Source organism: Castanea sativa, chromosome 12, assembly GCF_040712315.1.
Source record: "Castanea sativa cultivar Marrone di Chiusa Pesio chromosome 12, ASM4071231v1".
Lineage (NCBI taxonomy): Eukaryota > Viridiplantae > Streptophyta > Magnoliopsida > Fagales > Fagaceae > Castanea > Castanea sativa.
Window position 1 is genome coordinate 16,185,291 of NC_134024.1, and position 22,364 is coordinate 16,207,654.

Consider the following 22,364-nt stretch of genomic DNA (forward strand, 5'->3'; position numbering starts at 1 on the left):
CGAAAGATTCTTTTGAAATTCCATGTGGAAAAGGGAGGTGACTTGAAAATACGTGAGTGTGGAAAAGAGAGGTGAACCTGAAAATACACGGGTGTGGAAAAAAAAAGGAAAAAAAAGAAGCACATCGGAATTACAAATTAGACTCCAATTTCATATTTACATTGACACGTGGCATAACAATAGATTAGAATTCTAATTTAGAATTCCAATTGGAGTTTCTCTTTACTTCACCTATTATATATATATATATTTGTATCTTAGATTCTTAATCCTTATCCTTCTATCCAACATCATGTTTTATAGGAAAAAATTACCAAACTGTTTGTAAATGAAATCAAGTTTGTGAGTTTTTCATTGGTTGAGTTTATTTTCAGTTTTAAAAAATGTATAATTCTTATCAAGAAATTGTCACATTAGCTTTTTACTTAAGACTTGATACATCTCATCACACCTAATAACATCTCAATAAACTCTCAATTTAGTTAAATTTTCAAATGGGTATTAAAATATATTTGGTGTAATTGTGTTTATTTTTTAATATGTAAAAAGATAATATGACATGTTGAGATTTGAAGGTGTAAAACTTAAGTTTTATATTACATTTTTATAGAATTTAAACTTTTGATTTATATTTTATATATATATATATATATATATATATATATATATATATATATTCGCAAAACTATAAAACAAAACAACTTGACAAAATAAACTTTTTTATACACAATAAATGGCTAAGTTCTACATTAATTGCAAGTTGATTTCCTCTAGTCATTGCATATTTGACACTTGACACATCCATGTCAAAACAAGATAGCCATCTTCCAATAGTTGAAACCCTTTTTTGATAACAAACCCACCAATAGGCAATGGCTGAAAAATCTAGAGATTGGCTTCCATTCTTTAATACTGGTGTATATAACTGTATATCTTTTGAGTCTTTCTTTTGCTTTTTAATATCTGAACAAATCAAACTTTGATGACTGCTTTTCTTGTCAATTATTTGAGGAGCTTGACTCAATTGATTTGTGACTCGTAATATTATACCTGGTTATTCTTACTTGATGTGAAATTTTATCACATGCATGAACAAACTTCAACGCTGAGAGAGAGAGAGAGAGAGCTGCTCGATCGATCAAAAATGCAGATGTTGGCAAGTAAAAATATAAAAGATTTCTGATCTCATAACTAGACCACATAACTTTTGTTCATCAAAAAAAGCAAGAAAGATCACATAACCTTTTAACTATGTTTTATTTTTGCTAGTGGCTGTGTCAGAATTTTTTTTTCTTCGTAGTGCCGGTTAACCTTAAATTTATTAATAATGTTATAAATGCAATAAATCTTAAATAATATGATGCAAAACCTCACTTTTAGTGGGATCACCTATCGATATCATATTTAGCTGTGAAGTTGAAAAATGTGCTTAATCAGAATCTTTTGATTATATAATACACAATCAAATATTCTTATCTCTAATCCTCTTAAATCAAACAAATTCGTCGGTAGAAGAATTAAAAAAGGAGTGCCCCAATTCCGCTCCCTCCTAACAACATTCTTATTGGGACACTCCTTAAAAAGAAGGAGTGCCCCAATTCCGCTCCTTCCTAACAACACTCTTATTATGTTTGGTTTGAAGGAAAAGAAAATGAAAGATGGTGGCCCATCCTACATGTACAAAGATAAGATAGGTTGCATTTATCTTAGGTTAAGTATAAGAAAGTATTAGACATGAATCGAATCCACTGCTGGAAACAGCTGTATTTGAAAAGATTGCGATGTTAAAGTAATTAATTCATAAACGACTTTTTTTTTTGTGATTTTATCGTGGCTTAAGTCATTTTGGAAAAAAATAAAAAATAAATAAGCATTAGTAATTTATAGCACTGTTTTTTTAATAGTCACTATTAATGGGAAATTTAGCAGTCGCGGTTGAACTTTAATTTCTTCCGTAATTTTGTGCATGTATTGGTTTCATAGGGCCCATGAGTTGCTTGATTGAGTACTCTTCGTTCTTCTTTTTGGGCCATCTCCTCTTCGTCCTTCAGAGGCGTCAATTTGGTGACAATGAGATTCAATCCTCAATTGAAAACGTGTTATAGAAGAAGCTGTTTTTTGGTAGCCTTTTATTAAAGTGATGCTTTGAAATTTGAATACCTATATATTTCCCAACTAATTTTATAAAGAAGTGAACCAACCTTAGGTCCTATTGGGTTATTTTTCTTCTATTAGGTCCTGTGGGCAAGTCATCCCCTATGCTATGATATGCCCAGGTATAAATCATATTCTCGCCCATTGGCACCCTTGTTATGTTCCATTCTGATTTGCACCATTGCTTTTATATTTTAAACTTTGAAGTACTCATCCATATTCTATAAAAATCAACAATTTTTTACTATCAAGTGGGAATGATCTTTATATATTTAACTATGCTTATAACTAAAGTAGGTAGTGAATTCTCTTTTCCAGGTATACATGCATAACTAAATTTAGTAATTGTGCTTAAATGAAAGTTTTCTACAAAAAAAGAAACATAAAATACATACACAACTAAACTTTTAAAGAAGATAATTTAAACATTAATTCATAATAAACCTCCATCATAGAAATTTTAATTTTTTAAAATACACTTACTAGTTGTTGAATTAGCTATATATGAACATTAATCTGGCTGTTTAACCGAAAGCAACATCTCTCAAAGTGGACATCCATATCAGTTCTCATAACTATGATAATACATATAATCTCTGTCCTAGTAATTAAGGTGTTCTTTTTAGTTATTTGGTGTCATTGATTAATGTTCCCCAGCGTATCAAGAATAATCAACTTAATTCAGTTATACTCTTCAACTTGGAATATTTTATTTGCTAAAATCATCTAATTCTACTGCGTAGGATTAGCATCATGCCTCAACTCTAACCCAATATGTGTGTGGGTCTTTGATTTAAGATAAGTCTAATCAGAAGGTTATTTAATTTATGGTTGGATTTAAGTTATATATAGTGAAACTTTTATCGATTTTATATCATTCAATAACTTTTTATTAGATGTGTTTTTTTACTATTTTACTGTTAAATTTTATTTTCTTCTTATGCTCTACATAGAGCGAAATATAAAGACAACCATAAATTAACAATGATCTCATCTATAAAAATCTTTATGCATACACACTAATTTTGTGCAAATAAAATGCTAATCCATATTATGTTGATTTCTTTAAACTTTACATATTATATTGTTTGTTCAAAATCCGTACACGAAATAAAGGGTAACTCAACTGTGACAATTATAAAGTATATATATTAATCAAGAAGTTTCTCCAAACTAAAGCATTCATCAACCTTTTTACTCAAACGAAAGCATTCATGCATCTACCTTAGCCTACACCTGTTGGCCAATAAAAAGTGGAAAATGTTGCGTTGTATCGACCAGTACGCAGTAACATTGTTTATCCTCTCATTAAACAACGTGGTTTTCAAGAGAATTTCAACTTGTAATTTACAATTCTATTCTATACTCATGGAAGAGTAGCAGTCTCAACCGTTAAACGCAATGTGCCTGTCAAGAGAGAGACGTTATCTTAAGTCTCATATGTTGGATGCATACAAAACTTTCACGTCAAAGAAATAAAGGGAGATAATTTCGGTGTCTAATGTGTGTGCATATATATAATATATATTAGTGTATTAAAGCAGCACATTTTCTTGACATTTTGATTAATTTATATAATCCATCCTTGGACCATGGTTGACGACAGGAGTTTTAGCCGTTTTATTAAGTGTCCCTTTTTAGACAAGGACGACGTCCCAGGTTTTCAAAAAGGGAACTAGTTTTATACATTGCAAACCATTTTGGTGTTTATGATTCCCTTCGAACAAACAACATTAATGTTTAAAAGTAAAATACAACTAAATAATTTAAGTTTGAGGAATGCTCAGAAACGTGCTAACTGCTAAGCTATTGCCAAAGATATCCATTAGCTCGCTTGTGTATGGAAATATTAGATATTATGAGTTCTAATTTCTAACCAAGGAAATGAGAGAGAATAATTAGGAAAATAAATTATGAGCTTGCATCTTCTCTCACTTCCCAGTTCTCCAACATCTTTGAGCAATGTTATATATACATCAATCTTAACATTAATAAATGTTGAGATTTTTATTGGTTCTCATTTGGATCTTCTACTAATATCACATTTTTACCTATCAATAGTCACCCTTCATTTAAGCTATTTTGTATTTAAAATTAGACACTTGGCAAATCGAGGTCATTTTTACCTATTGCTAGGCTCTCACTTTTTTCTTTTTAAAATTTTTTTTTTTGGATACGACAACAGTCTAACTTTCGAGCAAATCTCAACATGAAAATTGATACTGGATAGAAAACTATAATTCTGTTCGATTCTCTGGTCAACTGATGAAACTAAGCCACAACATATATATATGATTCAAATAGAACAGATATTACACCTCAAGCACCCACTATTACAAGAAAACGGACATATAAATTCAAAAAAGAAAAGATACTATACATCCCCTATATAAAATCTACCACAATTACAAGAAAACACATGATATTTCCACACACAAAGAAAACACACTGCGGGTAATACTAACACCAATGCTACACAAATTACCCAGATGGATCCACATATACTTGATTTAATAAGATGTGATTTTGAATGCCAAGCATAGAAACTCGAGGACTAGAAGTTGAGTGGGGTAGGAATAAAGAAGAAACAGGTATGTCCTTTGGAAGGCTTGGGAATGGGATTGTAGGCAATGTAGGTTTTGGCAGATCTGGAAGATGGGGCAGAGGTGGCAATTCAGGCAGTTTTAGCACCTCCAGTTTAGGCAAAGGAGGCAGTTCAGGCCACATGAGGCACAGTCGGAAACTCAGGTTTACGCAAATAAGGTAACTCCGGGTTTGGTAGAGTCAGGATGTGAGGAATAGGGGGGAGTTCAACCTTAGGTAGTGGTACTTCAGGTTTAGGCAAGTTTGGGAGTGTGGTAAGAGGCAGGAGTTCGGGCTTAGGAAGCTCGGGAACCTCAGGCAGTGTTGTTTCTGCAAGGAGGCGAGAGGCAAAAACTTCATTGCCACTTATTAGCAGCATTACAAAGAATAGAATGCACATTTTCTTGGGACAATTCATGTCTGGATTACTATCTTTGATTGGCAATTCAAAAGAAAGTTAGGCTTCTTATGAGAATGGTTTGCAAGCAAAGTTTGACAGTGTTTTATAGAGAGCCATAAACAAGGATGTATAGAAAGTCTGTCTACTGTTGGTTGAACCGTTGAACCACTCATCCATTGGACAATTATCAAACTGTTTGGCAGATGGGCTCGCCAGATATAGCAGAACTCTATCATGGAAGTCAATGGAAATTCATCTGTTTGTTCTTGGCTTCATAGCCTTCATTATACTACTACAACCTGGCAGCAGGCAAACTCATTGGTTGGACCGCAACTCCTCCAATATCACGTGTGTCTTTGTGGCCAAGGGCTCAGAATCATTACATTTATTGTATCTCATTCCATTCTTAAAAAATGTCCAGACACTTATTTAAATGTTGTATGTTTAACAAACAATGCTAACTAGAGAGACAAGAATCCAATCTAGATAAAAAGCAACTAGCACAAGGATCAAATGCAAAAAACATCAATACAACTTTGATGTATAATTCAACTAGAATGATAAGTTAGCAACAAAAGTGGGGGCAACTATGGTCATGTCCAGGTAGGGAAGCCACTTTGTTCGCCCCCTCTTTTAACCCTTTTTTTTTTTTTTTTGGTCAAAAAAAATGGGGGCAACAGAGAGCTTTAACCACATCATATACGAGCAACATACGAATTGGCCTGAGTAACATATCTCACCCACCTATATGGATTATAAGTTCCGGATTTCTTTGCTATTTGCAAGTATTTCACCTGCACCAAAAACATGTAAGACTTGAGCATGTACAAAGGCACTCAAAAGGAAATAAAATTTAGCTTACTAAACCAGAAAACACATCTACTGCACAATAAAATTATCATTCAGTTGGTTCCAACAATAATTACAGCCACAAAATTGCATGGTATAAACCCTCCTTGTTAACCACGCACAAGAAAACTATAAGCATTAAAACAGGACCAAGCAATGCCTGATATAACAGGCCCCAGTCTACCGGACTTTGTAACTTTTCCCAGGGGGAACGTGGGGTGTTTGAGGGGTAAGAGCCACTAGAATCTAGAGTATTCTAGCCATAAAAATACCAGCCTTATGATCTGACCCAGTTCAGATAAAGTATTTTAATCACTATAAACAAGCTTTTGTTTTGACCCAAGTCACATTAGGCATTACTGCTGATTAGACTACCAGCCTGATCTGACCCACACAACACATGCCCAGAAATAGCAAACAGGACCAAATCATAACAGCAAACGGTTCAATTGAACGTTCAAACTAATGACGGTAGAACAAAACAAATTAATATCAGAGCTTACAAATTACAATCCATCTCATGGGTTAAATGTGTGGGTACAATTTGGTTAAGTTCCTAGCAATGAGCATATTATAACCAATGAGCAAATCAGGACTTGGCTTTACCTGAAGCCTGGAAGCATTATACATTGGTATTGTGAAAGTCATGCTAACTGGCCCAGATTCTTTTGTAATATTTCCTGTAGTGAGCGATAAATGTTGCACACATGAGGAAATACATCAATCACAATGAATTAGTAAGAAATTAAACACAATTATTGGGATCATCAACTAAGATACTTATATTACGACTGATCATAGCTAATTGATAAATCATACCATGTGATTCCGGAGAAAATGTTAGCTTTGCACGCAGAGTATGTTCAGATCCACCAACAATCTGTTGTGTAGGACATGCATTAGTAACTTTCATCTCTCTTTTTTTTTTTAATTTTTTTGGCACAAGGAAACATAATAAAATTGGCTATGGAGCTTTATTTTATTATTTTAAACAATTCGATAGTTATAACAATGGGGGAGGGGGGACTAGGCTATTGACCAGCCATGAGAGTATTAATAAGAAATCATTGCCTTCTTTAGACCCCATTCAAGTCTCCTATTTGCTTCCTTGAAATTTGTTGTTTGTCCAATTGCTCCAGGTTCCAACTCAAAACTAGCTCTGAAAAAACATCAATTGATAATCTAATGAGTGAACATTGAATACTGTAATACAATGTGCTCTGTCCAACAGCGTGGCCAGTCTGTGTTGACTCTTGATTTTTAAAAAATAAAAATAAAAATGATGAAGAACCATCTCATAACTAATAACAAGCTTCTATCTCCATCCACATGAACATAACAGGTCAAACTTCTTTTAACATAGCATTACTTTTCTACTTTAGTCTATTTAGAATCCATAACCGACTGTAAAATTTTGTATTACTTTTCTGATTAATTACATTCACTAAAAGGTAAGCAAATTTACGTGGTTCATGGATAAATTTCTACTACAAAATTGGCAAATCAAGGACCTCAGCTCTGAAGCATAAAATAGCTCACAAACTTTTGCTGACCTTATCAAATAATAGACAGATGGTATAGAATAATACCTCGTAGTATATTTTGGTAGTGGCATCTGAACCATAATTGTGTTTGCAGTAATGCTTGAGGAGAACTCCGCACGTACTTTAATCATGACTTCAGCCTACAATTGTAACTCTTAAGATGTTTGTACCAGAAATAAAGGATAACGATATTACTATAACATCAACATTTGCTTGGTGACCTTTTGATATAACTGAAAGGTATTATTATGTTCAGTCACATGTTAAAATTAAAAATCATATAAAGCCAGGAGGAAAATAAAAAATTGATATAATAACATATGGCAAAGGCACCCACTTTTATTACATACGAATAGTTCTTTATAAAAATTAAATTTTCAACCCTATAATTTAGAGGGAGTAACATATTAAACCCTATAGTTTTAAAAATAATAAATTAAACCCTGTGATTTCAAATCATAATATATTAAATCTTGAGGTTCCAAAAAGTAACCCTATAGTTTCAAAAGGTAACTTATCCAATTAGGTTTAATACCTACAGCCCCTAAACTATAGGGTTTAAATGGAACTTACCCAGCTCTTATTAACATTTCCAATGATAATTCAAACTTAATTATAAACAAGGACAGTGTTGACCTTAAGGGCTCCTGTTTCTTCAATCAAAGTGTTTACACGAAAAGGAGGTTTGAACTCCTGAGTCAATCGATAGTTCATGACCGTAAATTCACCATCTGGTGGTACCTGATAGAATTAACATGATTAAGCACCAGTTTAGACAACATGAACAAATAAATAAGTTTTTTTTATATAATTTAAAAAAATTTCCAAGCTAATTTATCTTGATTTCACTCACCAGGCTCAAAGTTTTGTCCATTTCGAAACTATCTAGATGTACAGATTCATGAAAATTACAATCATCCAATATCACTGCTCCAGTCCCAGATGAACTCCTGTAGTCTATCATGGAAAGCAGCAGCAGCAAATGTAATGGTAAAAGTAAGATCTAAAAGTATGACAAATCACTGGTAACATTTATTTGGACAATGGATACAAGGCATCATAACCAGCGACAGTAACCAAATATTTCATACTACAAGTCTGTAACAAACAAAAAGCTTTACAAAATAATTATTATTATTTTATTTTTTTAAGGAAGAAGATAACCTCATAGAACAAACTTCAAAAACACATATCACCATGGACAAAATATAAGAATAAACAGCATTACACCTTTAAAAATATTATCTTAAACAACATTACTGGAAATATGGCTTTTGAACTTGAAAGTTTTACATGTTGATGGAAGTGAACAACTTGAGAGCATCACAATCATAATGGAAAAGTCAATTTTTAGAATTATTTTATCAGATATGCTGCCGGTAAAAACCAAAGAAATATACCAAATACCGATCTCCCTCCTCTTCCTATAGTCAGGTCATCATTAAGAGCCAATCGTATTTCTGGATTGCCAGTGAGATAGCTCTTCATTTGAATGGTGCCATCTATCTCAGAAGTCAGTATATATCCCTGTTTAAACAACTTTATACTGATTAACAATGGTTTAAGTAGTGATGAACTAAGAAACATATAACCTATAAAAGAATGAATGGAATAAATAAGACTATCTAGAAAAAGATCACCAAAAAGAGACATGAAAAAGGAAGATTATCATAAATTTCATGTACCATGAAGAAATTTTTCAGAGAGAGATCAACCTTGAGTTTAGATCCACATGTTGCATCCAACAAATTGATAGTACAGTCCACACAAAATTATTGGTTTAATTACACATTTGGTTCTCAACCTTTGCCCCATGTTTCAAAATGATCCCTAACCTTTCAAATGATTCAATTTAGGTCTAACCTTTTAAACGTGTGTCAAAAGATCCTTTCTGTCAATTAGTTGATATGAAAGTCTGAAAGGGTAAACAGAAAAAACTTAAATCATGCTTTGATGCTGACATGGAGCCCAGGTGACAGTCAAAAAAATCAGCTGTTGAAAAAAAACCCATGTGTAGAGGAACCAATTTTGGGGATTTCACATTTGAAGTTCCTAGCCCAACATCCGAAATCATTGGATTTCCACTTGGAAGCCCCGTGAGGAAGGCTCTGAAGATGACTATGCTTGATCCTCAAGATGATTGGCATCCAATCACTGAGTCAAGAAATGGTAACAAATATTATGTTGCTTTCATACTCTTTGTTCTGGGATTCGAGATGAAGATGACAGGGGAGAGAGATAAGAGAAGTGTACCCTTAACGAAACAAGTGGGATTTGGACTGTGGTGCAAGTGAGGAGGTGGGGGTTTTGAATTTGAAGCCAGGTAGCACCAGGGGTTGTTGTGGTCTGGCAAGACAATGGTGGGCAGGTCAAATTTTTGGGTCCATCTGGGAGAGTACTAAATAGTGTTGTTGTTAAGGTGAGAGCAAGTTTGGACTTAGCCGCTCCTCTCTGCGTGATGCCTCGTCATCACTCTCATCCATCATAACTTCTCTTGATCCCTTCCATGTGGGTTCTTTTTGTTTCATTCAAAATCAAAAGGCTCCAAAAATTTTCTCTTTCTCTAAATAAGAATTTAATGCCGACTCAATTGGTTTGAGTTCATGACTATTGACTACAGTGAGCTTGAAATGAATTCCTCATTTCCTCCAAATGGGATTTTGGAATTTAGATCTAAAATTGGTCAAATAATTAGGGTGCCTTGTAAGAGGTCAGTTGCTGGGGAATTAAACTTCTTTCCTCTGTGGGTCTGTGTCAAGGATTGGAAATGTTAGGGAAACCACTTCCATTCCTCATAAAGAACAGGGTTAAAAAATGCCCCAAAAAAGGGATTTCCTGAAATCCCTCTTTGTTGACGTCTAAATGTTAAGCTAGGGATTTAAGATGTGAAATCCCCAAATTCTGCTCTTCACATGCATAGCACATGTTCTCTTTAACAGGCTGCTGTCTTCTTTTTTTAAAAATAAAATTTAAAAAAAAAAAAAAAAAACTGCCACCTGGCTCCATGTCAACATCAGTGCTTCATTTAGTGCTTCTGTTTGCCATGTTAGATTATTCCATCCACCAATTGATGGCAATGACCTTTTTGACACAACTTTAAAAGGTTTAGGACTAAACTAAAACATTTAAAATCAGGACCATTCTGAAACATGGGGCAAAGGTTGAGAATCAAATGTGTAAACACCATATTATTATTATTATTTGATAAGTGCAATATACTGTATGCATATAATTATAGAACTAAAAGTGAGCTCACAACAGATTGCTTAAGTTTTAATTAAGTAATGAACTGAGCAGTAAGGAACCCAAAAAAGAAGGGGGGGGAGGGGGCACAAAAACAAAAAAGCATCAATCTTAGACAAAAGCATCAACATAGACATTAATTGACATGACACAAGCAATATAGGATTTATATAATGAACTTAAAAGGTGATTATAAAAGTATAAAGCATATAGCTGTCATGGTTATCTTTAAATAGGCAAAAACTGTATATTAAGTGCACACAATGCTTGTGGGCAATACCTTTTTTTTTTAATGCATAAATTTTCCCTTAAGACTAAATAAGATTAAGAAATATACGATAGATAACATGACATAGTCAAATAAAAAGTGAATGGTTAGAAGATGGAGGCTAGTGAGAAAGAAGATAGAAGATGCAATTATCACTGCTTAGCTATAAAGAAAGCTGAGGAATTTCTCATGAAAATCACAAAGAAAGGACGAGTGATTGAGAAGGAGAGATGAGGTTTGAAAGTGCTTACCCCCTAAACAAGTATATTTCCGGAATATGTGTGGTGTTATGGTAGTTCTTTAGAATTCTATGTGTTCAATTCCATGTAGTCTTTTTGATAATTTGATAGTTACAACGAGGAAGGACGATTTGAACCCTGGATGTCTTGGAAATACCAAGAGGTACCAACTAATTGAGCTATAAGGCTCTTGGCTTCAATTTCATGTAGTCTTTTCCAATAAATAACTTATTTCCTTTATTATAACGAAAAAATGCAGTGGTATGGTAGTGGATTGGCTGTTTTTTGTGTAGAATTATCACATGTAGAATTTTTAGCTATCAATTATGAAGATTAGGGGCCTTGTGAAGAATTGCTACTGGTTTATTTTTTATTTTTATAAGAAACACAGATTTACCTTGGATTTGTCAAAATAGAATAAAATTGATGAAAGGCATATGATATATGTACATTATGAGCATCTGTAGGAGGGAGATGGTCAATCATAGAGGCTAAGTTAGTTCCATTTCTACACTGAAGAAGCAAGTTAACTACAAGAAAATAAAGTCTCTTAGTTGCACTCTTTTAAATGCTGATTTAGTGTCAGTTTCTAGGCATTACTATTGAGACATCAAAGAATTCACACCCCCCCACCCCCCCCGCTGGCCAAAAAAAAAATCGATAATTCTGGGAGAAAGGATTTGAACTCTAGACGTCTCCATTGAAAACATCAGAAGGTGCCAATTGAGCTACAAAGCTCTTAGCATCAAAGGATTCTATTTTTGTCTCATTACCATTAAAAATATGTACAGGGGCTTGATTCTAACTTATTATGTAGCGCTGCTAAACGTTATTAACTTCCTTCACCTGTCACTTATTAGGTAGATAACGTAAAAATTATACCACATGTGACAACACTGAAATTAGAATAATCACCGATATGAGAGTGAAATGAAGACAGAAGTACGCACACTTGAGCTAAAGGTGATACTGATTTTCTCAATTAGATCAACAAAAATCTCCTCCCTCCTCCTACCCGTAGGGTCATTTGCTACAACAGATTTTGTGACTGCTGTTCCTGGCATTCTTTTTGTCCCTTGCTGCAGACATCCATATATCAGGAATCAATAGGAAGAAACGTGCAAGGAAAAAAAAAAAAAAAAACCAGACACCATTTAAAGTCCAATTATTGGAGAAGTAAATTAATCAGATGACATCATACCATAAAAAGGGCAGAATATTGCAAACGTGCATCTTCAACCACAATTGGCTCATTAAAAACATAAGACTTCAACATTTCGGTGGATGTTGTTTGCACATAACCAAAATCCTGGCAGTGAAATACAATCCAACATGTTTCAGAAAGTGCTATCAATAAATAAAATCAAGCAGGTTCAATGAAGTGTCAAAACTTATTTACTGCAGAATAGAAATCTATAACACATCTAAAACAGAAAGAAAGCCACATTTAAGTTCCATCAGAAACTCAATTTGATTTTTACATGTGCTATACTTTGATGCAAAACTCCAAATTGAATAATTTTCTCACAAGCATTACTCATACGAATCACATTCAGATCTATTGCTTACAATTGTTATGGAGAATTTACAACAAGAAGAACAATAAACCACTTAGTACCAAAATTTTGGGTGGCTATAGATCCTCAACAGACTAATCGGGATCGGCCAAATGTATTATTAGGAAGAATATATAAAGAAGAATGAACATTTTCAAATACAAGAATACTTAAAATATGCGGAACAAAATGCTCAAAATTCCTAAACTCATACAGTAAGGACAATGAGATAGTCAGTTCTTCAACACTAAGCAAAGTAGATGATAAATTGACAATTAATTAGCAAGATCAAGTTACTACATTAATTAATATATTATATAATTATATAAATTAACTAAATTAAAGTAGAATTAGGTCATTCAAATATATTAAAATAAAAAACTATATCATATGATATAAATTTAGAAAATAAAAAAATAAAAATAAATACATCATTTTATGTAAATATACCCAATCCTATAATCCAAAAGTCTACATATCAGATATCCCATAAAAGTTCAAAAAAAAAAAAATCTTACCTTAAAAAAATTGGTACAGTCTTAGTTGTTAAATTCAAGATTTGACCAAAATAGTAAATAAAAAATAATAATAATAAAAACAAAATAAATTTTTAGTAGAGAATGGAATGACAATTCACTGTTGCGCAGAGGAGAGAATACGTTTAAAAGGCCACAAGCTAGTTATTATGTTTGAGTAATTGACTTAAACACACACAAAAAAGTCAAAAAGTAATTTTATTTTTGTCAGAAGTGTGATAACTTTTGCTTCCTTTTTATGAATTTTTATTCAAAGCATTATGTCTTTTAGCCGCAGGTCACGGTATGACTGCTAGAGTGGTATTACACTCCATACCAGTCCTGAAAATATCATGGAACACGGGTATTACCGTTTAACTGGTGGTACAATCCGGTATTAGTAACACTGGTACATAGGCTTAATAAATATAAGTCCAATGAATTAACTCTTTTTGATAGGATTTTTTTTTTTTTTTTTTATAGGAATGCCAATGAATTAACTCAACATGACAAGATGCTTACTATAACTTCATCAAGCAACTCGTACACAAGCACAAAATTTTTCCGCAATGATTCTTCATTCAAAATCCCGAGGTAATCTTTAATGACACGGGCAATCCTTTGTAAAAGCTCCAAGACGAGAGAGGGTGACACATTAACTCTTGTGGTTGCAACAAAAAACAATCCAACAACCTTCACATGGAAATAGTTTACACCATCCAGATTCTACCAATGGAAAAGATACATTAGAAAGAAAAATCAGCACACTGAACCATATAAATCATTAAAGTAAATGAAATAATCTACACATCATATCAAAAACAGATAAGCAAATTAACAAAACAATAACTGTGCAGGTGAAGCTTTATACTTATGAAATTATTGCCAATTTCTGAATAATAATATTTGTTTCTTTTGGGCACATTTTGGTGTTGTGACCAACTGGAGAGAACATGAGGACAGGGAAATCACATCCTAATATCAACTTTCAAGGGTATAATGAAGAGTGTGAAGCCATTTTGTGCCTATTTATTTCTAGTAAAAATCATTCCTGACACAATACAGCAGGGTTTCAAAAACTTTCATATTGACTCAAAGCTCTTGATATTTCTTGTATACTAAGTACTAACTTTAGTTCAAATGAGGGCCACTCTCCCCCCTTTTTAGGGAGGAGGTTAGAAATAAAGATGAAAGAGTGGTAAGAAGACATGGTTAAGAGAAACCAAATAGAAAATGCTTTCAAAATCTTGAACCAATAATTCATAAAGATAAAGAGATCGAAAATGATGTGAATCATATTGACACAAAGTAGGGTGGATGAAGCAAACGAATGAATCAAGAGTATTGTGTGATAGCATACCTATTAAGTTAAAGGAAAAATTTTATAATACTGCTATAAGACCAACAAAGCTCTATCATACTAAAAGACGGGCCATTAAGAAGAAATATGTTCATAAAATGAGTGTACCACAAATGAGAATTTTAAGATTGATACGTGGAGATACATGCACATATAAGATTTGAAATGAGGAAATTTGTTTAAAGATGAGGGTGACCCCTACTGATGAAAAGATGAAAATGATACAAAGTTGTTTGAGATGGTTTGGTGCCAAGGAGAGTGATTAATACACTAGTGAGAAATATTGCGTTGTTTCAAGCTGCGTGAACCAAAAAAAGTAAAGGAAGCTTAAAATAACATTAGTAGAAATAGTTTAAAAAAAAAAAAAAGACATGTCAATTTAGGAGGTAACATAGAGTATGATTTTGAATATAATAGAATGGCGGAGAAGAATATATACGATTGACCCTGATTATTCTGTTGGGGATGTCCAGCCGAACTCAAAATGTTTTGGAAATAAGGCTTTATTGTTGTTAGGGGTGGGGGGTGGGGAGAACCTTTTTTTTTTTTAAGTTAGTGCAGATGATCAAGTCCTCTACTTTGGTTTATCAATATCTCTCTCAGAAATGGCAGATGTGATAATATAGTATTTATATTTACCTTTAAAAAATTCTCAAATAATCTAATCCAATAATAATTAATAAATAAAAAGTAATTATAATTAAGAGCTAAAGGTAATAAACGAAACAATTAAAGAAGCTTAAGAAATTGAATTAATGTATCCCACTAAAAGGACTCAAATCCACATACCACCCTTTCAAGACTTCTAGCAAAAGTGAATTGGAAAGGAAGCAAACAATTATTTTTGAGCTTTCAGTGCAACGATGAAAAATATCCAGAGAACAACACCAACAATGAGATATAGGCTTAAAAGATATAAACTTAAAAGAGCTGGATTGATTCATCCCTTCAAAAACATTTCCCACACATTACAGTCCTTCATGTCAGAGACTTCCAATGAAAACTTTACTGTAATAAACCAGACAGTTATTGATGAACTCTCAATGTAAAAAATCTACATACCCAGAAGACACTTGATAAATTTTAGACCATTAACTATCAGACTGTTTTTAAGGACACATACAGGAACAGCAATGTGAAGTAATTGTGTGAATCTTTCACTTCATCTAAATCAGCAGTTCGGCATCTAAGGAAACATATTGCCTGACATTCTTCAGTAAGATAATACCTACAAAGACAGGTGGAGCCTCCTCTTGCCCATCCTCTTTCCAAAACTTCACTTTACGGAAAAATATTTCTGTGCTTCCCTTTTGTATTTCACCACGATCTGCAAGACAGAGATCATATATTCTCAAATGCTAGGTTTCATAATTAAATAGCTAACGGCAAAACAGTATAACAGTACTTCTATATATCAGAAAATCTAAATGAACTAGATAATGACATTTTACGAGCACAAATTTATCATAGAAATATCGTAAAATCAGAGAAGACCAACCTAGAAAAGTGCATCTGCCACATAATTCTTCAGCTATGATGACAATATTACCGAGAGATCAAGTTTAGGTTGTTAATTTATCACCAATTTTCTTTAACTACACAGTCATTCTTACTAAAATCAACATGCATTAGGAACATTTTCTAAACGACCAAGGGGTGGAACATGAATAGATAGCATAGATTACTTGAAAATTTCAAATAAATCAAACCCATATTTGTTACAAAACAATAAAAAGTATGTACATCACCGGTATTATTTTAATATGTTAAGCGTATAGGTAATTGCACAAAGTTCCATTTCATGTTTGAATTCATAACCTCTTTTTTTTTAAATAAAGTAGGGAGCCGTTCAAAAGAAGAGCCCTTTGGACTCGCCGCTAGCCAGTAAAACCTTGGGTAATCCAAGGGCATCCACCCCTGATCGGCTAAGAGTATAGCGTTTAGACCTAACAATCACGCACTTCATCGTTACAAAAAACAATATGTTTCCTTTTCCCTAAACAAAGTAAAGCCAATTCTGCGTACTATATGTCATTTTGAAGGAACAATGCCACATTGTCATGCAAAATTCTTCATAAATATATAGCTCACCAAATCATTTCTTTAATTTTTTGGTTTTTTTTTTGTTTTTGTTTTTACCTTCTCTAAACCTAATTTTCATTGTTATATTTCAGTTTTACTTTCTTTCCAAGCCTCATTTTTATCTCAACTCCACATAAATCTAGCAGAATCATGTGTGATGTAGAAAATTTTCACTGGATCTATGAAATATTAACTAAATGCAAGCAAATTCAAATGAACCAGATATAGATTGAATTGAATCGAGTATAAAGCAAATCAAATCGCTTTCGGAATCGTAATGTTTCCGAGATCTAATCGGACTACGAATTGCAACGCAACATAATATTAAAATTGTACAGATTTGATTATTGAAATTTTGAGGTAAAATTCAGAGAAAGAAAACTCACAATCACGGAAGACAATGTTATCGCCGCGCTGCGATAGAACGAAGAATTGCGAGATCATGATGAATGAATGATCGTCTCTCTCTCGGTCTCGCTGTGCGAACTCTGTTCAAAGCTCAGATTGCTTTGGCTTTGGCTTTGGCTATCGCGTGGTTTATTTATTATTTCTTTTCTTCTTTTAAATCTACACGGGTTTTTCACCTTCGGCATTTTATAGAGCTGCTCTTGGTGTGCAAACGGCGGGTCGTTTACTATTAACCAGAATTTGGGGGCTTAAGTAATAACAAAAGGGGGAGGTTTGAGTGTCCAGTGGACACGTGTTGCCATTCAACTGGGTCCAGTGCACTGCACTTAATCTGGACCCATAACAAAAGGGTACATCCACAAAATTTTGACAATACTTATTACTGATAGGCAAAAATGTAGTTTTAGTAGTGTGTTCAAAATTTCAAATTATAATCGGTAACAACTTACCCCTTAGAACTTGTTGTGGAAGTAGAAATTGCAAGTAATAATGGGCTATAATTAAAAAAATAAAAAGATATTAACTAACGATTAAATGAATAAGTGTACTTGTTATTAAGATGTAAACAATAATAAATTAGTTCTCATTAATTTTTTTATTATCCATTTCAATGTAACATTGATTTTCAATGATAAATAGAAGTGAACATTACCATAAGGTGAGTTGGGCTGGATAATGGACGAAATATCTCCCCATGCCTTAAGTGCATGGGAAATGTGGGGGTTTTAGTTCAAGCTCAGGGGAGGAGTGAAGTATTTATTTAATATTTCTAATCAATGCAAAAACAAAAAAAAAAAGTTAAAAAAAAAATTAATTAGTTATTGTAGGAGCACAATTTGTACCCAGACCCTAACGCATGATGGGCTCAAGCCCAAATGGCTTTATACAATCAAATTTGTAGAGTGTGGGCTCGAAACCTAGGTCATATAGATTGGACTACAGATGGAAGGCTAGATTACCACTTCACACACAATCAAAGGATGAAAATAGTGAGAAATTCTCCTCGGACGTAAGCCGAGGAAGTCTTATACGGCTATTCTTTCTTTGAATAATAGACTAAAATTGAATGTGAAGTATATAGTACTCTCTTTTTCTCTTTTCTTTCTTGTTCTTCTGCCCCCCCCCCTCTCTTTCCGATCTCCTTTCTTTCTCCTTTATATCATTCTTCTTCTTCCCTTTATCCTTCACGTGTATCACAAATTATCCTATTAGATACTTGTCACATCGATCACCTTCTTGATATCTTCAAACAATAGCCGGAAGGCTGAACATTACTGTTCAAAGGTCATTTCCCCATTAATGCGGCCAAGGAGGTAGGTGCAGAGTCTTTAATGCGGTAGTAGCAGCATTTTCCCTAAATATTTCTCTTACGTTCTTCCTCTCTATAACTATGTGAAACACATCTTTACCCACCAAACCTTCCGGAATTCTCTCCCCAAACATCATGACATATCATACGATCTTTATTTGACTTATCCGAGGAGATGCCTCTCCTCAGACAACCTCACCAATCTTTCTGGCGCAAGTTGGCTTATGGGCCCCAAAGTCTCTGCTCGGACAGACTCTTGTCACCAAATCAGGCCCAAGGCCCAAATCCGTGTTTTGACCATTTTACCCCCACAATAGCCCCTCAAAACTTCGTTTTCCTCCCTATCAGAGAAGGAAAGTGAAGTTTTGACACAACAACACAACCTTCACACGTTTTTCAGATCAGCACGTGTGAAGATGTCCTCTCACCTCTTTTAAACCGCCACTGACGCTTTGAAATCCGCCCAACGCGCATTAATTGCTGCAGGTAACGCTCTATTCCCCTCATCTAACAGTGCGATGCACATCCAATGGTTCGGGTCCCCTAATCAAATTTGGGCGGGATAAATCCCATTCGATGCCGCTTCCCATACCCCAAACCACCCAGGAAACCGAAATTCAATCTCTCACTTCAGAAATCAATCACATCTCAAAAGTTCCCATTCTCTCTCATCTCAAGAAGCTCACGAAGAATCGTCTACCTATATTCCGTAAGTTTTCAATCTTTTAAGTTCATTTCTCCTCGGCTATTCTTCTTGGCCATTAATTATATCCTTCTCCTCTCTAAAATTTCACTCTTGCCCCCACCGAATGGGTAGATTCAAGTGCCTAGTAGATACCAATGCCGGTATGGAGGGCTTTCGGGCTAAATATCATATTCCTCAAAATGTAGGCTTAAGATACTGCCCTCTAGGAGGGAGGGAGAAGTTGTCATTCCCATCATAGCATTCCTAGAGGGTGGGATGACCCTTCTCATGAAAAACGTAACCAGTGAATACCTCCGTAATCATAGGTTATGCCCAGATCAATGCACACCCAATGTATTTAGAGTTTTAGGTTGTGTCGACGCCCTAAACGAGCAAATGGGTCTGAATCTCACATGGCATGACGTCGTCTACATGTACGAGTGTCATAAACTTAAAGATGTAGGATGTTACCTCAAATTTAGGTCTAGCATCGTTAGACTCATATCTTGCCTTCCTAAATCCAATAAAGACATGAAGGACGACTATCTAATTGCTTCGGGAAGTTGGCTTGATGGTCCTCATTGCCCAGTCAAATGGGGAACCCCAGGTGTGAATCCATAGGCATTAGATTCCCTCACCTGTGACTTACTTCTTTCAACTTTTACCATTTTTTATTACATTGTCTTCTATTCTCTCTTCATTTGGCCCTTATTGTTGTTCTAACCATATTTGCTTCCTCGGATATTTTTGCAGACAAACAACATGTTCGACCCCGTCTAAGCCTCTGCAGCGTTGCGGACCTCAATCTTGTTCTACGATCCGAGGTGTTCGTGAGCGAAGACCTGCAAGTGAAAGCAGCCCATCTCATATTGGGATACGACCCTCTATTAGAGGACTTCCAAGATATCGGCAACGCGATCATCGCGGGTGATCAGAGACACAGAAGGATTGATATTTCGAGACCTAGCTTTCTGTTTGCCCATGAGATACCAGACGACCCATCAGTGATCCTCTACGCACGCCTAATCGCAGCAGTTCCTCTTTTGGCACACTCCCAAGCAACAGCCATCCGAGAAGAGTCAACATCTTCACAGCAGTCACTCAAAGAAGAAATAGATCGGTTCTGACTTAAGGAAGTAAAGAGACCCACAGAGAGCCACATTGTCACCATCTCGGACGAAGAAAACGAACCTTCCGAGAGTTCAGGTGTAAAGGGCTTGGTATTTGCACAGTTTGAAACTAGTGCCGAGGAAGAAGAGATGTCCTATTTAAGAGCATTGATGACCAAGAGGGGTACACAAGCTAGCAAGAAGGATACAGTTGAGTCTTAACCCCCTCCTAAGCTGCCACCACCTCCTCCTCCTTCCGACCCTAAGATTCACGCCCTTGACCCTAAAAACAAAAGGAAAAACGAGGCCGAGGAGGCAGAAATGGTGAAACAAACGAAACTTAAGCAACACCAACAACAAAATGTTGCTAAGGGTAGGACGTGCGCCCCTTCTGTAGAGAGTGGGGAAAGCCATGACCTGGCCGAGGTGCGCCGTACACAGGCCAACTGGTCCTCTGCACTGGAATTAGATGGGGCTCCCATTCCCAATCATTCCAGCATCAGAGCGTTCCAGCAAGGACGTGCTCACCACCTTGCCGATGCTCTAGAACAGCCCCTTCTCTTACCAAAGGATATGGAGGTTTTGGATAAGATGACCCAACCCCACCTTTTCCTCTCCTTAGAAAGAGACTTGGGTCTGGTACGTTTTTTCCAATTACTTCCATCTCACTGTTTCATTATATTTCTGTATAATTTCTCCCACATGTGTGTCCATGTTGTTTCGGTGATAATATGCTTGTTTAATTTTTTAATGCAGGCCATCCAATAATTTTTTGTTGCTGAGATATGGGTGGAGGATTCTCAGAAATAGGCTGCGGCTGAGCTTCAAATTAGGGTCAAGACTGAGAAGGCTTTAGGCCGTGCCGTGGCGGACAACGAGGATTTGACCAAAAAATTGGTAGACGAGAAGAGAGAGAAAAACAGTGCTAAGGCCAGCCTCAAGACCACCAAGGTTCAAGTGGAAGGGCAACGCAAACTCTTGCGCCAAAAAGACAAGGACCTATCCAAAGCTCAGCAAGAAAACTCAGACCTAAAGAAGGAGCTTGCTCAAGTCAAGGAAGAGGCTTGTACTCTCAAGGAGACAATGGAGGCTACCAAAAAGCCTGCTTATAATGAAGGGGTTGAGACAACAGAAACCCGGCTGACCGAGGAGCTAGCAAAATTATGCAAGGAGTACTGTCAACAAGTTTGGGCAGAAGCCCTAAACGTGGCAAGAGTCCCAGCCAGCTCTGAGTTAAGGAAGTCCGAGAACATTTGGATTCCACAAGATATTCGAGTGATTGAAGATTTTCCTCCCACTTCAACTACCTCCAAGGAAGTGCCTTCGACACAGCCATCTCTAATTCAAGATTCTATTCCACCTCCTAAAGAACTGGCTGGCTCTGATAAAGAGAATGAACAAGGTGATAAGGCTGAGAAGCGCCCAAGCAAGCATGCCGAGCCAAATGATCCTCCACCAGTGGCAAAGGACAAAGGAAAACAAGTCTAAACCTCGTCTGAAGCTGAGCCTAAGCACACAGAAGAGGGGGACAAAACAAAAGAAGCTGCCCCCTCCACCGAAACTCAAGGCATAGGCCACCTAGGACTCTTTCTTTATGTAATTTTTTTTTTTTAGAAATTTTATTTTGATCCTTGTTAGAACTTCATTTGCAATGTAACCACTAACAGAATTAATGATAAATTCAAAAGATTACTTTTTAGTTCATTACCAATCTCCTTCACTGAAATATTTATTTCTTTAACCTTAATGTAAATTACCAGCATAGCATAATTGACTTAATATCCCAATATGCAGGGAAATCTTTATGATGCCCCAATAAATACTAGTATTGAAATTGTAATATCCAAAAATGCAACAGCATAGAATTAAATATGTATGAATATATCCGAACTTAAAACAAGTGAAATACAGTTCAAGACTAGATTTGATGTTAACTTTGGGTATAGAGCAAATGATTAAACTTACCATAATGTATGGCCCAAGAATCAAGACTTACTCAAATCTCAGTTATATACTTAGAAAAATAAAACGAAATGTTAATTTCTCCAAAGTAAAAGATC

General features: G+C 35.1%; 1 protein-coding gene across 1 annotated transcript; it reads right to left on the minus strand.

The window, feature by feature from the left end:
* Positions 1-5,516: 5,516 nt before the first annotated feature.
* On the minus strand, positions 5,517-17,363 carry LOC142619252 (AP-4 complex subunit mu). The gene is made up of 13 exons (XM_075792314.1): positions 17,180-17,363; positions 15,944-16,038; positions 13,874-14,077; positions 12,482-12,589; positions 12,231-12,359; positions 8,931-9,057; positions 8,384-8,487; positions 8,167-8,271; positions 7,576-7,670; positions 7,058-7,145; positions 6,806-6,866; positions 6,593-6,666; positions 5,517-5,931 (listed from the first exon to the last, which is right to left on the minus strand). Exons 1-13 carry the CDS (start codon positions 17,235-17,237, stop codon positions 5,833-5,835), a joined length of 1,347 nt encoding a protein of 448 aa, XP_075648429.1. The 5' UTR covers positions 17,238-17,363; the 3' UTR covers positions 5,517-5,832.
* Positions 17,364-22,364: the final 5,001 nt, after the last annotated feature.

Excerpts from the sequence above, each read along its gene's own strand:
- LOC142619252 (XM_075792314.1), bottom strand. The coding sequence starts at position 17,237 with ATGATCTCGCAATTCTTCGTTCTATCGCAGCGCGGCGATAACATTGTC. Across the intron at positions 12,590-13,873 it reads AGTTGCTTGATGAAGTTATA|GATTTTGGTTATGTGCAAAC; the intron begins GTAAGCATCTTG and ends TTTCACTGCCAG. Across the intron at positions 7,146-7,575 it reads CTACCAAAATATACTACGAG|AGCTAGTTTTGAGTTGGAAC; the intron begins GTATTATTCTAT and ends ATGTTTTTTCAG.